The sequence below is a fragment of the Bidens hawaiensis genome, unplaced genomic scaffold (genome assembly GCF_021521415.1).
Source record: "Bidens hawaiensis isolate Kalapana, Puna unplaced genomic scaffold, B.hawaiensis_p1.1 tig00009076_1, whole genome shotgun sequence".
NCBI classification, from domain to species: Eukaryota; Viridiplantae; Streptophyta; class Magnoliopsida; order Asterales; family Asteraceae; genus Bidens; species Bidens hawaiensis.
The window spans coordinates 83,217-99,603 of record NW_027491666.1 but is presented as its reverse complement, the minus strand read 5'-3'; the positions used below and the strand labels follow the sequence as shown (position 1 = coordinate 99,603).

The 16,387-nt window shown below is 34.2% G+C and overlaps 1 protein-coding gene across 1 annotated transcript; it reads left to right on the top strand.

Moving 5' to 3' along the window:
• Positions 1–1,440: 1,440 nt before the first annotated feature.
• On the top strand, positions 1,441–5,442 carry LOC143531078 (ubiquitin-conjugating enzyme E2-17 kDa-like). Its single transcript, XM_077026461.1, has 4 exons — positions 1,441–1,562; positions 3,024–3,151; positions 3,253–3,357; positions 5,166–5,442. Exons 1-4 carry the CDS (start codon positions 1,469–1,471, stop codon positions 5,307–5,309), a joined length of 471 nt encoding a protein of 156 aa, XP_076882576.1. The 5' UTR covers positions 1,441–1,468; the 3' UTR covers positions 5,310–5,442.
• The last annotated feature ends 10,945 nt before the right edge of the window (positions 5,443–16,387 follow it).

The window sequence follows — 16,387 nt, the reverse complement described above, 5'->3', positions numbered from 1 at the left end:
CTTAAATTTTTATCAATGAATTTTCTTAGAAAAATTATAAATAGTGAATGTTTTAGTGTTTAACAACATAACTTTATTATTTGAATTCATCCTAAGATAACTTAATCGTAAAGCATATCTGCTTGCCATCGATATAATTAAACATACTATTTCGTATCTCTCATACCGATTAGTACCCATAACAAATCATGTTCAAAATTTGATGAGCAAACAAACATAATAAAATTCAAAAATTAAATTTAAATTTCCTAATGTATGATGTTTGTATCTTGAATGACGTCTTTTATAAAATGAGAAATAACTATAAGTTTAAAAAACTTGTATATATATTTTTTAGTAGAGAAAGAGAAAGTTTAGGTTTAAATAGATGTTTAAACTTTGAAATTATTATTATTATTATTATTATTATCTTAAAGTGAGAAAGAAAAAAAAAAGTGAGAAAGAAAGACTTTGATTTCTTTCCAGGCTACTAACATAAATAATAAAAAATAATAAAATATGAATAGAATATTTGGATGAGTCATTGAGTTGGGGATTATTGACAGGTAGGATGGGTTCCGATACGTGTCACCAAAGTTAACCATCCTACTATAAATATCGACTTGCTTCCATCTTCTATTTCATAATAATAATAATAATAATAATCTGCAGTCAGGGCGGGCGTTGTTACAGACACCCCTCTTTCTTCTTCTTCTTCTTCTTTCGAGGTATTCAATTCAACTTCTTCCTTCCGATCATAATTATTATTATCAGTCAATACGATCATCATCATCATATATAACTTTATTATATCAATATCATTCAATTCTATTTTAAACCTTCTTTTTCTTATTATTTCTCCTTCAATCGTCTTTACCTGTTGTGCTTCTATTGATTAACTTTATATGTTATATGTAATTATTTGAGTTTACATGCAATTCATGATATATATATATATAAAATAAGCACCGATTTTAATTTTGATAATATTAGGGTTTTTTTTTATTTTTATGGTTTGGTGGTGGTTGCATTTAATTTAGTTACTTGATGATAAAATATGTTGACATGATAGATAGACTTAACAGAGTGCATATGTTTATATTGGACTTTGATCTGTTTTTTTTTTTAAATTAAGGCAGTCTCTTTAAAAAGCAATGAATTATTTTTATCTTGTCAAAAGCCCTTTGGGTTTACGGGTGAGAGGGGGTGCACGGAAAGCGCCTTGCTTACCTTCCAGCAATGATCAGATTCTGTCAAAATTCAACAAATTTTAGGTTTAGCCAGATTGGTCTAAAACATTCAATAATGGCATAGAACAGTCCTAAACTCTCTGTTTTTAAGCGCCTAGGGTCAAAGCTCATTCTTTGCACCTTGCGCCTTTGACAACTATGACTTACTTAAAAGCAGACCGATTTTAATGTGATGTGATATTCAATGGTCTTCCTTGAATAATGTTTAATAAAAAGTTTTGGTAACTAATTGTTTCTGCATGTATGGTGATCAAGGATTTGTGATGGCTTCAAAGAGGATTCAAAAGGAGTTGAAGGACTTGCAAAAGGACCCCCCTGCTTCTTGCAGTGCTGGTTAGTTTTTGCTTTCTTGAAATTGCTTATATGCTGCTATGGGCTACACTATTTTAATTTGTAACCCAATTAAAGAAAATAGATGGACAAATTGTCACCATTAGAGTGGCTAATGCAGAGTATATACGTTTTATCTTATTTTTATTTTGTACTTAAGGTTGCGAGCCGAGGTCTTAAGGTTTCACGAGTGGGATATATATTGGTTTGCTTGTTTGTTTGTTTGTTTGTTTAGAGTGACTAGTGTAGCTATGTTGGAGACATTTACAAGAATTGGACATGATAATATATTCAACTATAATTATTTAATATTATCCAAAGGTCAAAGTGAAAAATATTAGTTTAAGCATAATGGAGCATTATTGCTGATATCTTGTTGGCCCACTTTTTAGACACTTGTCTTTTTGTTTGACCATTGACTAATTGCCAAGAGGTTTTTTCTTCCTGGACTACTAATTAGTTCTAATTTATTTAGATGATTATTTTACTGCTAATTTTGTTTTCTTGTTTTGAGTTTTATTCATTAAACTAAGTTAAAATTAAATTTTTTATTTAAATAACTTGTTTGTTGTCTGGTTATGGAAACATCTATCTTTTTTCTGTTATCTAGTAATCATTAAAGTTATTATTTAGTTTGCCCGTCTCAACCACAATGATTGAGAGATATTTTACACCAGCGAAATTTGAGCATTTTTAAAGATGAAATATATATTGAGAATCATTATAAGATGTAATATGTTTATATCACATTTAATGAAGCATGTAACTTGTTATTATATGTTCTTATTCACCCAACCCGTGAAGAAGGTTCTTGAATACCCTCCTGCATGCTGGAAAATCATCATCATCATCATCGTACTCAGTATATCCCACCAATAGCAAAGCTATAGTAGGGTCTGAGGAGGGTAAGATGTAGACAGCCTTACCTCTACCCCATAAGGATAGAGAGGCTGCTTCCGTGAGACCCCCGGCTCGATAGTAGTTTTGCATCAAGCCTTGGACATAAGGCACATAGCACTCAATCATCGGGACACCGGCTGATCGGTGCATGTACCCTTGTCTTTCGGCTATCAACGCCACTACATGATGCCTGATTAACCGTCCGTCACTTTTAACGTTATTTTCACGAGATTAGTAAAATAACGTCAAAATTAGTGCAATTTCACTTTTGCCCACCCGAGGGTTCACACATATATACATCATATGTGCGCACCGCAAGCAGGGCTAGAAAATGCTGACTTTTAATTGAACTCGTTATCTGGCAAGATATTAAGTGGGTTCCCTTGAGCTTACTAGCAACCGGGTCTCATTAGCAAGATATTGGTGGATCCCATGAGTTTTCTGTTGACAATTCTTAGTTCTCACGAAATAAAAAAGATATATTAAGAACAGGTAGTGAGGCATTCTAGCCAGTCGACCAGACACAATGAATAAATGTAAGACTTATTATTTGGAAATCATCAGGTCCTGCTGGTGAAGACATGTTCCATTGGCAAGCGACCATTATGGGCCCTTCGGATAGCCCATTTTCTGGTGGAGTATTTCTGGTCTCCATTCACTTCCCTCCAGATTACCCCTTCAAGCCACCAAAGGTAGTGTGGATTAACTCGTTAACCTAATTACAAAAATAATATATCGATCTATTCTTATTTGTCAAAGGCTAATTCTTGTTGAGTCAAATTATGGCTGGAAGGTTTCCTTCCGTACCAAGGTATTCCATCCAAATATCAACAGCAACGGTAGCATTTGTCTTGACATTCTTAAAGAACAGTGGAGTCCTGCACTTACCATCTCCAAGGTAATATCTTCTTTATATAAATCAGACCTTGTGTTTGTGACCAAGCTGTACTAAGTTTTATATATCGTGTTTTTAATTGTATGGGGTCTACTCGGGTACCATTACATGTCTAATGGCCAATTGAGCGAGATAAGAAAAATAGCTAAAAAGGGGGAATGGATCAAATAGATGTAATTTGGCTTGTAAACGAGCCAAACGAAGCATGTTCGTGTTCAACTAACAATCAGACACATGCAATTAAACGAATGTGATCTTTTAGTTTGTGTTCATTCATTAAGAAAATGAGTATGTTCATGTGGAGCAAATGGACATAACTTAGCATATATGAACGAACATATTTGAGCTAAAACTAGTTAAAACTTAAAAGGTAATGCGAAGAACAATGTGATGGGCTTAAGGAGTTATTAAAACTAGACTAAGTTGTAATGGGTCAAAAAAAATTTAATGAATAAATTATCGAACGTGAACTAAAGACCTTATACAAATGTAAACTTAGACAAATATAACTGAACATAAACGCATTTAAATGAATATAACTGTTTAAAATGAACGAACGAGACATGTTTCATGTTAGTTCATTTAACTAGATGAGCAAAATTTTCCGCTTACGTTAAATGGATTTGCCATCAAACAGTTCACGGTATAAATGAAAGAAAAGGGAACGAGATCGCAATGTCTGATGACAAGTTGAGTTAAGAATAACAATTTGAAGTGCAAAGTCGTATGAATATGGCCCTCTTGTATCTTGATTAATTGACTAATTTGAAAGATCACTTAATGTAGTTGAAATTAACGGAATTTTGTATTGTTTGATGAAACAAGGGAAACTCTTATCAAAACGTTTATGAATAGTCCTAGATGTAATATATTTCCTTGCATAAAAGATCCTCATTTAATTTTATTAAAGACGCATATAATTATATGAATAGTGAAGGCTTTTTTTGTAATCATATATGACATGCTAAGTGAGTAATTGGTTATAAAATATCTAATTATTTTGACCAAAAGTATTCTGATTTCTGAGTACTAATGATTAATGGTTTGACAATTGACATGAACCAGTTTTGGGCCCGGTGTACCCAACTGGTCCATTTCATGATGGATCCAACACCAATTGTTTATACAAATATTTAAAAATTCTGAATCAAAAGTGTGGGCCAACTGTACTAAGTTTGACTTGAACCAGTTTTGATGACCGTTTATCCAACCAGTCCATATTATGATAAGTCAGACACACTAATTGTTCATACGAGAATTAAAAAAATTAGGCCAAAATGCTTAGTTTCTTAATACGTATAATCCGGTTTTGTTTTATCAAAACCGATTCAAGTCAATAACTAGGTATTGGTGAAACTCGGTCGGGCATGGAACTGGTTTTTGGAGAGGAAGTGTTTGGTTCCTGTTCCAGTTTTTTTTTTTTATGGTTTTGACCTCTTCGGGTAGGGTATAACCAGGTTGAAACCGCTTTCAAAGCATAGGGTTACAACTGGCGGGTTGGGTTGGAACCGGTTTTGAAATACCCAGGTTCCAGTGGTGAAGCTTGGACAAAAAACTCTGGGCTCAAAATTTCGGACAACAGTCTGAAAACAGGTAAATTTTTTGGACGAAAATGCATAAATTTACACTAGTTAGAAATAAAAAAACGGCACAATACAAGCTTCACCCTAGCGAGTTTTGTTTTTTTATAGGTTCTGCGTTGTCACCTCTACTGACACATACTAAAATACTTGTTTGGATGGCCCATTACCCTGCAGGCCCATTTTATGATGTCTAGCTTTGTGTGTCTAATACATTTTTGAACTTTGCAGGTCCTGCTTTCAATTTGCTCATTGTTGACCGACCCAAACCCGGATGATCCTTTAGTGCCTGAAATTGCTCATATGTACAAGAATGATCGGGCCAAGTATGAGACCACCGCTCGAGCTTGGACCCAGAAATATGCCATGGGTTAAGGGTATTATGTGGAGAAGTTTGTGCTTTCTAGTTGAATAAAAAAAACCACCTCTTTTGACATAAAAATTTGGTTCGAAACTTGACAACGCTAGCAACTTTTTACAAAATATATCCTGTGTTACTTTGGTGGTGTGTTAATTGTTTGTTTGATCTTGTTCTACTATTTGATTAAATCTGGTCAATGGGTGTGCATAAGGGTTAGGAGGTCGAACCTGGACACCGTATCTAGAACAACATAACCCTTTTAAGCCAAAAATTTTAGTTTAAATGCAAATCATGATCCTAGTTTTTCTTTTATTAAGTTGATATAAGGAGAGGATAGCGATTTTCGTCCTTGTATTTTGACAAAATATGCGGGTTTAATTGCTTCAAATTTGTGATTATAGTTTTGTTTACACAATTGTTATTGTTAACAAATGTATCTCTCTCTTATGTGAGGGGCAATTTTGTCTTTTTTCCTCCCAAAATGATCCTCATTGAAGGTGTTTGATGATAATACAAGAAAAAGCCTTCGATTAGTTTATGTAAGACCAAGAAAAGAGTAATAATCCTCATTGTAAGTGTTTTACTCATAGTTTTAGAGTTGGTGGGAGACTGGGAGGACGACGAAGGAAAGAACGACAAAGACGAAATTGGGATTTGGGTATTAGGGCTGGGGTTTGTTTAGAGATGAAAAGGAAAACATGCTGATGGGTTAACGATCAAAGTTAACTGGGGTCGGGTTTAATTGCAAGCGAAAACGAAACTATCAGACGAAAACTGTAAATTTGAATTTATTCGACTAAAAGCACATATTTGGTCAAACCGCAAAGATAAAAACCGTAGTTCTTTCTGATATAAATATCAAATTTGATATTAAATACTAATTTTTTTTATTAAATACTCAATTAACTTATATCTTCAAAGAAGATACAAATAAATAGGTCAACTAGTGAATCTGGCAAGTCGACTTTAACGACACGACTCATTTAGAGTTTGTGTAAATGTCGTTCCATTTAGAGTCTATGTAAAGTCTTGAAAAAGAATTTCGTATCAGGTTCTTTCTTCCATTTAGAGTTTTGTATAAAGTTTTAAAAGAATTTCGAATCTGGTTCTTTTGTATTTTAAAGATGTACCATAAATCCACAGCTCCAAAATCTGAAGGTACAAAAGTTCTTACTATTTCAGTGTGAAATTGACAACATTTATTGCAATTCTATTTTATAGGTACAATTTTAATTCGGTACTTATTGCAAAATCTAGGGAGGCAAGAAAACCCGTGATGAAATCGGTACCAAGAGAAAATGATACGTTTATTGATGAATGATTGTCTTAATGCAATGAGATGCAATCCCCATATATACAAGGGGAAGAAAAGAAAAAGGAAATACAATCAAACACAATCAATTAATAACTAGAATACCGGAAATAGAGAAAGAAAAGATTGAGACAATATTGACTCCTAATAACCCGAGCCTAATGGTTATACCTGAAATTGAAAATATCAGGGGCGGGTATACACAAAACTCGACAGATATTAAGCCGGCTATGGATTAGGTGTTAATTTTTTACGGGTATGAGATTAGCTTATTCCCGGCCTGATTATCCGAACCATATACCCGAATTCTTTTTATTTTATACATATATTTTCCTAAGTCCTAACCAATGTCTATTAATTTTTATTTTAGTAAGTTCATTATAGTTATTTTTTTATTTATGTACTTTATTTATAATAACAATTATATGTATGTAATATATTGTATTTTAATTTGTAATAGTTATATGTATCTATATGCATTACTTATAATAGTAAAAAAAAAGTATAAGAAGAAAAAGAAAAAGAATTGTACATGGATATCAGGGGCAAACCTAATTAAGAACTAGGGATTGCCCCCGCTACCTTTTAACTTTTCGTCGGTAGTGTAAAATTTTCTTTTTTTAGTCTGTTTTTGAATATCGTTACCTCTGAAAAATATAATTACCCTATTAGTTTAAAGTCCAACCAAATTAAAAATTCAAACTAACTAAAGCTCAATCAAAGTTTAAAGCCCAACCAAATTAAAACACCTTACTCATTTACAAAATATTGTTGTTGTTTGGTTGGTCGGGCATCACAAAGAGTCGCTGCTTACGATCACCCTTGTTTCCCTCCTCCGGTCACTCGTCAGCGACCTCCACGATACAACCAACACCCCCACAGCCGCTGCTCTGGGCTCCCTCTTCCACGGTTCAACTTCTACTTGTTCGGTACTCGTGCAGTGTTGTAGCTAACGCGTTAATTAGGTAGTATTCTACTTCTATTAAATTGTAATTGTTTTTTTTGTTTATATAAATTGTTAATTTGGTATTGTTTCTGGGGAACTGAATGATTAATAATGGTTTATTGGATATTTAGATAATGGAAATTGGAATTGGTTTTGGATTTGGTTTTTATGTGTAAATTAGAATTGATTGAGAATTTAGGGTTTATAGTAATCAAAGAAACCGAAAGAATATCTTTACTAGTCGACATTTTGATGTTGAGGTTTTTAATACGGTTTTGGTTATGCAAGTATGGTGTGCATTGCATCTTATATTCTTCCATGTCAAATTCTAAAAAAATTACCATTTTGGCTAGCTTATTATACATCAAATATCAAATAAAATCCTATAGATCTAGCAATTGGAATTTCGATTATGTGAATCTTTGGCTGGGATATATGAGGTAGGTGAAAAAAAAATTTGAGTTAAGTGCCATTTTAGTACATGTGGTTTGGCCAACTACGCAACTTTAGTACATATTCTTTATTTTGTGCAAATGGCTACCTCAGTTTCCAAAAACTTGCATTTTTATTACTTTTTTTCTAACTCCGTCTATTTTTCCGTTAAGTCAGGGATAATTTGGTAACTTCGTTATTTTCTTTGTTTTTTTTTCTATTTTTTAAAAAAAACTTATATCTTGTAAACCCTAAATCCCCAAATCATAACATCAAAATCTAAATCCTAAATCCCCAAATATCTAAAAAATTCAAACCCTATGATTAGGGATGGCAGTGAAACCCGAACCCGATGGGAATACCCGAAACCCGACATAAATGGGACGGGTAAAACCCGTCCCATTAGAGTTTGTGACGGGTTTGGGTTTAGTTTTGAAATTTTTCATGGTTTTGGGACGGGTTTGGGATTTCTAAAACACCCGGTTACCCGACCCGATAACATTAACCCATTTACCCGATTATATACCCGACATAACCTATATATTATTATTATTATTATTATATATTGTTGCTAAGTGTATACCTCAGCAGCCAAAAAAAAAATCAAACGACATACATAAATTTGTATGAAACTTGTTTAGCTAATTATTAGAGATATTTTACGATAAATATCATTGTTCATTTGTTGTAATCAATTACTTAATTTGTTAAAACCCGATAGATACCCGATGGGTTTTTGATTGGGCATACCCAACGGGTACCCGAAACCCGACGGGTTTGCCCGATACCCGACGGGTAATTACCCGATAAAAACCCGACGGGTTTGGGATGGGTTTTACTAATCGGGTATGGGTTTGGGATTGCCTAAACCCGTCCCAAACCCGACCCATTGCCATCCCTACTTATGATGATATGGAGAAAGGGTTTGGGGATTTAGGATTTGGATTTTAATGTTTTGATTTGGGAATTTAGGGTTTACAAGATATAAGCTTTTAAAAGAAAAGAAAAAAAACAAAGAAAATAACGAAGTTACCAAATTATCCTTGACTTAACGGAAAAAATAGACGAGGTTAGAAAAAAAGTACTAAAAATGCAAGTTTTTGGAAACTGAGGTAGCCATTTGCACAAAATAAAGAATAGGTACTAAAGTTGCTTACTTGGCCAAACCACATGTACTAAAATAACACTTAACTCAAAAAATTGATACTGAACTTAAATTAAGACATGCAACCGGAACGGAATTTATAAAACTGTCCTAGAAAAAGAATTATACCATTTAGGCTTACTCTACTTTCGGATTTTTTTAAAATATCAAATATCAAAACTGATTCAGATTCTTATGTTTTAATGTATTCAGTTTCTTAGTTTATAATGTATAATGGTATTGAATTATAATTTATTTGAATATAATATTAAATAGCATAAAACTATATAAATGTTGTATTTATTAACATAACACGCGTGGACATACCTAACCTACATTTTCGTCTTCTCTATTCTGTTATTGCTCTCCTATCCTGTCGTCGTCAGTTGACAGTGTGACTTAGGGCGCAATATAATTTAAGTGGTCATATAATATTTCGGTAAAGCACCTTGAATCCACTGGATAGTTAAGGATCTTGGATCCAACATAGAACCCTTTGTGAATGAGAGATATAAAGACGTGGAAGACCAATGAAATCAAATTTCAAGGTTGTAATTTAATGGTAAAGTTTGAGTTGATTACCATTAATCTCCCGAATATTTAATGAGTTTTTTTGGTTTGATTCATCTCCTATTCATCTCCAAAAGGTGGCTCTTGGCGTGAATTATATTAAGGTAAGGTGGCCAAAGGCCCCTATGGTCCATTGGTCATGGCATCTCTCTTTCACAGAGAAAACAAGGGTTCAAGTCTCTCTAGGGGTATACTAATACTCAAGACTATAGGAGCATGATTTTCTATCAAGTAATCCATTTTTGTCAAGTCCTTATAATAGTTTACTTAGTGGGACTTTGTATTTTATATCAAGTGATACGTATTTGATTAAATCCAGGTATTGTAGACATTGCGTCTATCCCGGTTTATTTTGAAATTCAAGAACTTGAAAATAGATTCTAGGTCTAAACTAGTTGGTTAGAAAATGTGTCTGGTTTAAATTCAAGTGATTCATTTTTTGAGTTTAAGATATCAAAGATAGTGACATTTTCTGAGATGTATCCGAATGATTTTAGTAATGAAGAAAGAGGGTATATTTCGGGTGATCTTATGACCTTTTATCACACTTTAAAGGAAGATGATTAATTTACAAAATTGAGTGGAAAGTGTGAGCTTACTCATGTAATGGTGGAAGTTTGGAATACACGCTACTTTTTCTTTGGTTTATCGAATATTGAAGTTAGCGTTGATTTTACCGTTGCAACCGCAATTGTTAAAAGAATGTTTTTTATAAAATAAAGTTTATCAATACGGATATGCGTAATTGAATTGGTGATGAGTAGTTGAACAATACTTTAACTTGTGTGGTCGAGAGAGAAACGGTAGATAAAGTAAAAGAAAATGATGTAATGATTTGATTTCAGACTTTCATAATCCGAATAAGAGAAATCTACACCTCATGTATTTAAGTTCATTTATTACCGTGTTTCTATTTTTTTGTTTACATTGTATGAAATATGATAAAATAAATTAAAATTCTTTAAACGTTACCATGATATTTTGGTCTAAATCCGTCATTGCTAGAAATCCCAGCGGGTATACCCAAAACCTGAAGTGTAATTACTCCAAAAGCTACCCGACGATTATTGGTCTAGGTGTGAGGCATGATTTTATAATCGGTAGGGACTAAGATTACCAAAACCTGGCCTGAACTCAACACATTGCCATTATTGCCATTCCTACCACTATCTTAATCAATATTCATTAGAAAACCTTTTAGAGTTCGGTAGTTATATGATTTAGTTCATCTGACTACTTATAAAAGAAAAAAAAATGCAAAGACTTAACTTTTTTTTTAACATGAATCACGCTCTTAGAAACCCATAACTGTCTTGGTTGAGGAACTCACAACATGGTCTCAAATTTCAAGGTTGGATCCATTTATAGTGACTTTCACTCTAAATGCCAATCTTGTGGTTCATAACCCAATCATGGTGTTTTTTTGTTAAGTTAAGAATTTCTGTTATTTTGTTTTACATGTTACAAAACATAAAGTGAAACAAAAAGGACTAAATACCAATTCATAATTTAAGTTGGTATATGATGTTCACAGTTTACCAATGCTTTCATGTGGTGCCAAAGGACGAGAGGACATCCACATGTTCATCAGTCATCACTTATCCCAACATTTGAACCATTTTATCTCCATAAGATTCGAGGGTAAACATGTCTTTTCATTCACAATAATGGTTATATTATTATCTATTGGGTTGGTCAACCTTGTTATAAAGCAAAATAGGCTTGTCAAAGCACCAAAAAATGTTTTCGGATTTGACCATTCTGCCCTGTTTTCTTTCCCATTGGTGTCTTGTTACCTTTAATTGACGCAAAGAAAAAGGTGTTGTGGAATATACATGTCTTTTGATGACGAGAGAGGTATGTGGGGTTGGGTTGGGTTGGGTAGGTATTTTCTGGTATTGCAAAAATATGAGTGATTCATGTGCTTCAATTTTGACCGAACAAATTATTAAAATGATTATATGATTATTGTCTAACAATGAGATTTTATGTATGGTAGGGGCCCGGTAGAGATGGTCAAAAAAACCGGTTGGGGAACCGGTTTACCGGTTTAAACCGGAAACCGGTTTTTACGAAAACCGGTTTTTTAAAAACCGGTTTGACCAGTTTACAAACCGCCGGTTCGTATTTCGGTTACAAGTTTTAGATCCAAAACCGGTTAACGAACCGGTTAATGGAAAAACCGGTTTTTTTTAATAACCGGTTATGGAAAAACCGGTTAACCGGTTTATAAAAAAACCGGTTTTTGACCGTTGTGGAAAAACCGGTTAACCGGTTTCTCCATAACCGGTTAACCGGTTAAAAACCGGTTTTTGAACGTTGTAACGGCTATATGCCCGTTTTTTTTTTTGACCGTTTTTTTTTTTTACCATTTTACCCCCACAAACATCTATATATAGTTTAGGTTGGGTATTGGTTAGATCACACTCGATTATACAACTCCAAACGCTCTAAACGTTTATTTCATAAGCGATTATTTTGTTATCTCACGCTCAATTATACCACATTACCACTCCATACGCTCTTATTTCGTAGTCGATTATCATGGCCTCCCAAAGTGCTACTTCATCCGTCAACATGGGTGCCTCGAACACGGGAGAAACGGTTGTTCGGGTCATCCCCACGAAACGAAACCATGATGTTTGGCAACATTTCGACCTATGCGAAATGTCTAACGGTAGCCAAAAAGCTCGATGCAAACATTGTTTGAAGTTTTATGACAAAGATGCAAACTCCACTTTAAAAGCGCATGTACAAAGGCCCTTTTGCAAGGCCTTGAAGGACGAATCGGGAAGTAGTTCGCAGAGATTGTCTTAAAGCATGGAAAAACGCTAAATCCGAACTAATTTCATACTTTTCAAACTTACAAACTGGTGTAAACTTAACAACGGATGTGTGGTCGGTACCTCATGGTTCGCCCGACTCATACATTTGTGTGACGGCTCATTGGGTTGACCCCGAGTCGTGGCAAATGATGAAACGAACCGTTGCGTTTCAATTGTTTGATTACCCGCACACGGGTAGAAATATTTTTCAAATCTTGGATAAAGTCATTCGACAATACAAGATTGAACATAAAATATTTTCAATTTCGTTTGATAACGCGTCCAACAATACGGCCGCGGTTGGCCATTTAAAATTAAAGTATAAACCTATTTGTGATGGAGCGTTTTTTCATAGCCGATGCATTGCACATATTATCAACTTGGCCGTGCAAGATGGGTTAAACGTGATCGAAACGCAAAGAAACAATTTTAAAAGAATGTTACGAGATGTTTTTAGCAACAATAAAACATTTTCAAGATACAAAAAATTTTGTGTAGAAGCTAATTGTCAATGGTTGGGGCCAAATTGGGATTGTCCAACAAGATGGAACTCGACTTGTAATATGTTTGAGAAAGCCATCCAACAAAAAGAATCATTAATTGCGTTTCATCAAATTTTGTCAAGTAGGGGTAAATGTGCACCGTACGATCCTAGAAACTGGTTATTGATTGAGATCGTTACGGAGGTCCTTCAAATTTTTAAATCTTGCACAACTAGTTTATCCGGGGTTTACTATCCAACAAGCCCCATTGCTTTACCAAAAATTGCTGTCATGTGCACAAAGTTGAGTGAACTTCATTGTAGGGGTGCACCTTATTTTGATATGGGTGTAAAAATGAAAGAAAAATTTAGAAAATATTTTCAAGAACTACCCGCTGTTTTGACATGTGCTGCTGCGTTAAACCCTTGCATCAATGTTGGTGGTGTTGAAGCTTTAATAGAAAAAATTTGTGATGAGCTAGAGTTAAACGACGATCAAAACCCCCATTATAGCCAAACTTTAAAGAATGCTTTCAACACCACCTTGTCAAACATGTATGATGTCTACCTTACAAAATACGGGTCGTCTTCCCAAATTCATGACTCGTTAAGAGCTGTTGCCCAATCCCAATCCCAAACCGACCTTGAAATGGGGATGTACTACATGATTTGGGAAGACGCCGGTAAACGTCAAAAGGTAAACACCCCAAGCAGTGAACTTGGAAGGTATGGTGGTACCAACTTTGTGAAACACATGACTCCGGATGAATTTAGAAGTCTTGATTTGCTGGCTTGGTGGAGAGGTAAGGAGGATGAGTTTCCGATCCTCCCCGCCATGGCCAAAGATTTACTAACGGTCCAAGCTTCCACGGTAGCTTCGGAGTCTGCTTTTTCTGTTTCTGGCAGGGTTATATCGATTAGGAGGACTCGACTCACTGCACCAGCTATAGAGATGTCGATTTGCTACAAGGATTACTTGGACTCTTTAGATAGGGCACAACATCAACGCTCACTCGAGGGGGAAATGGAGTATGAAGCGGGCTTGTATGAAGACGAGGTCAATGAAGGACACACTCAACCAATGACCGATGAAGAAGCCGCGTACGACGATTACCTAAGAAATAGCTCGGGATCGGGTAGCGAAGAAAATTAGTTAAAGAAACAGCAAACATGGAGGCAAATCATGAGTAAGAAACAACAAGTTGTTCATGTAATCGTGTCAAAGCATTCTTTAATGTTTGTATTTTTGAGTTACGAATATGCGATAACGATTTAATGTTTGTATTTTTAATGTAAAAACTATAAATGAAAGTTATGTGTTTTTAATCTTTGGTTTGTTGAAAACACATTCACCAACACACACTCATACTCATCTTCCAAGCAAAGAACCCTAACAACGAAAGCAAAGAATGGCTTCGGTCAGTCCGTTTTGCCTTGTAGTTACCGGTTTGCATTGTAGTTACCGGTTTGTTTATACTGTGAAAAAATAATGGTTATTAAAAAAAAAAAAAAAAACCGGTTAACCTAAAAACCGGTTATTAAAAAACCGGTTAATAAAAAAACCGGTTAATAAACCGGTTCTAACCGGTTTCTAAACCGGTCCTAACCAGTTAGACCGGTTAGGGTTTTGACAGAAAAAAACCGGTTATTAACCGGTCCGGTTATTAACCGAACCGGTTTTTTTCCGGGCCAAAAAAACCGGTCCGGTTAATAACCGAACCGGTTTTTTTAAAAAAACCGGTTTGTGCACCTCTAGTAGGGGGTGCCGTTCAAAGGGAAAAAAATGTATGGTGGGGGGTGTGTGGAGTTCAACAATGTGTCGAGGCATTTGGAGCAAAAGAATGAGAAAAAGTTATTTCAGAGTAGACGATCTTTTAAAAGTCAAACCGAAATTAGAAGAGTGATAATTAGTTTGTATATTTGTTTGAGCCAACCTATTGAGCTTATGATGGGTTAGTGTCTTGTTTATTAAGTTGAGTCAATAATTGGTTTACAAGAAATAAATTACTTGGTTAACGAATTGAGTCAAAGATTTAGATAACAAGGAGTTTGCTTGTTAATTATATTTAGATTTGTTTTTACTAATTAATATTTAAATATGATTAGATTTTGTATTCTAGTATAATTAGATTTTCACGTTTAAATTAGTATATATATCCAAGTTTGTAGGGTATATCACTGTGATTGTTATTTTTTAGTTTAATAAAAATTATAAAGATCGAGCTTATTACATAAATTTGTTTTTGTGATTTGTCAATTGTGGTATCCAAACTTCAAAAACAAAGGGTGACAAGAATCCAACACAAACCTTATAGATTTGTACTTGGCATAAACAGTTTCAAGTCAAACACATGTACACCTTTTACTCTTTTACTTAAGCTTGCAATGTTCAGTTCAACGAATGGGTTCACATATTGACACATTTAACATATTTCTTTTTAATTTTAAATGTGTTGTGAAACTTGTAATATAAATTAAGTTGGCTGAGTATTTTATGTCAATATACAAAAGTTATAGAATTTGACATAGCATTTTAAAAAGTAAACATTATTATTTTATATACATTTGTACAATTTGTTTGTGAAAAAACATCAATCTAGATCCCTAGTAGACCATAGTAAATGCTCCTACGATAATAGAAGTGAAAAACCACATCCCCTATTCCATGTTTGCGCCTGATACGCATATCATGAAACACTTGTTAGAAGGGATCAAAGACCGAAGTCTCTTGATCACTTCTTTGATCTTGATATTAGTCGTTGTGTTTGCAAAGACCGAAGTCTCTTGATCACTCCCCTGATCTTGATAATTAGTGGTTGTGTGTATTTGAGAGGAGTTTGGAAAAGGAAAATGTGTCATTCTTTCACGAGAGTCTTCCAATTATAGAAAAGGTGACCCTAATGAGTCTAAAATGTTGGGCCTGATTCAAATCAGAGTGATATATCTACACTGTAATTGTATAAATTATAATTTTTAATATGCAAAAATTTGAGTTACATTCATGTACTTCTTATCAACGTGTGGATATTCATTTCATGTTAAAGCTTTTATGTGTGATATGATTTGAATTCATGTAATGTTCAAGCAGGCCCGTCAACTCCGTGTCTTCATAGGGCGGAAGTTGTGACAAATGCATCACATTTTTTTTGGAAATTATGCTAGATGAACGATGTAGTGTAGAAAATTGCATGCTATTTATCCACATGTCCCGCTTTAATTACATACTATTAAAGGAAGGATGCTCCTCTCATGTACCCAAAATTCTATCAGTCTTGCAATGTAATATTATTTATGCTCTTAACTATCCTAAAACACCGTAATCGTATGCAAGATTCCTCTTAACTATCCTAAAATCATCTTTCTTTAAAAAATATATTATTAT

Excerpts from the sequence above, each read along its gene's own strand:
- LOC143531078 (XM_077026461.1), top strand. The coding sequence starts at position 1,469 with ATGTATGGTGATCAAGGATTTGTGATGGCTTCAAAGAGGATTCAAAAG. Across the intron at positions 1,563-3,023 it reads CCCTGCTTCTTGCAGTGCTG|GTCCTGCTGGTGAAGACATG; the intron begins GTTAGTTTTTGC and ends GGAAATCATCAG. Across the intron at positions 3,152-3,252 it reads ACCCCTTCAAGCCACCAAAG|GTTTCCTTCCGTACCAAGGT; the intron begins GTAGTGTGGATT and ends TATGGCTGGAAG.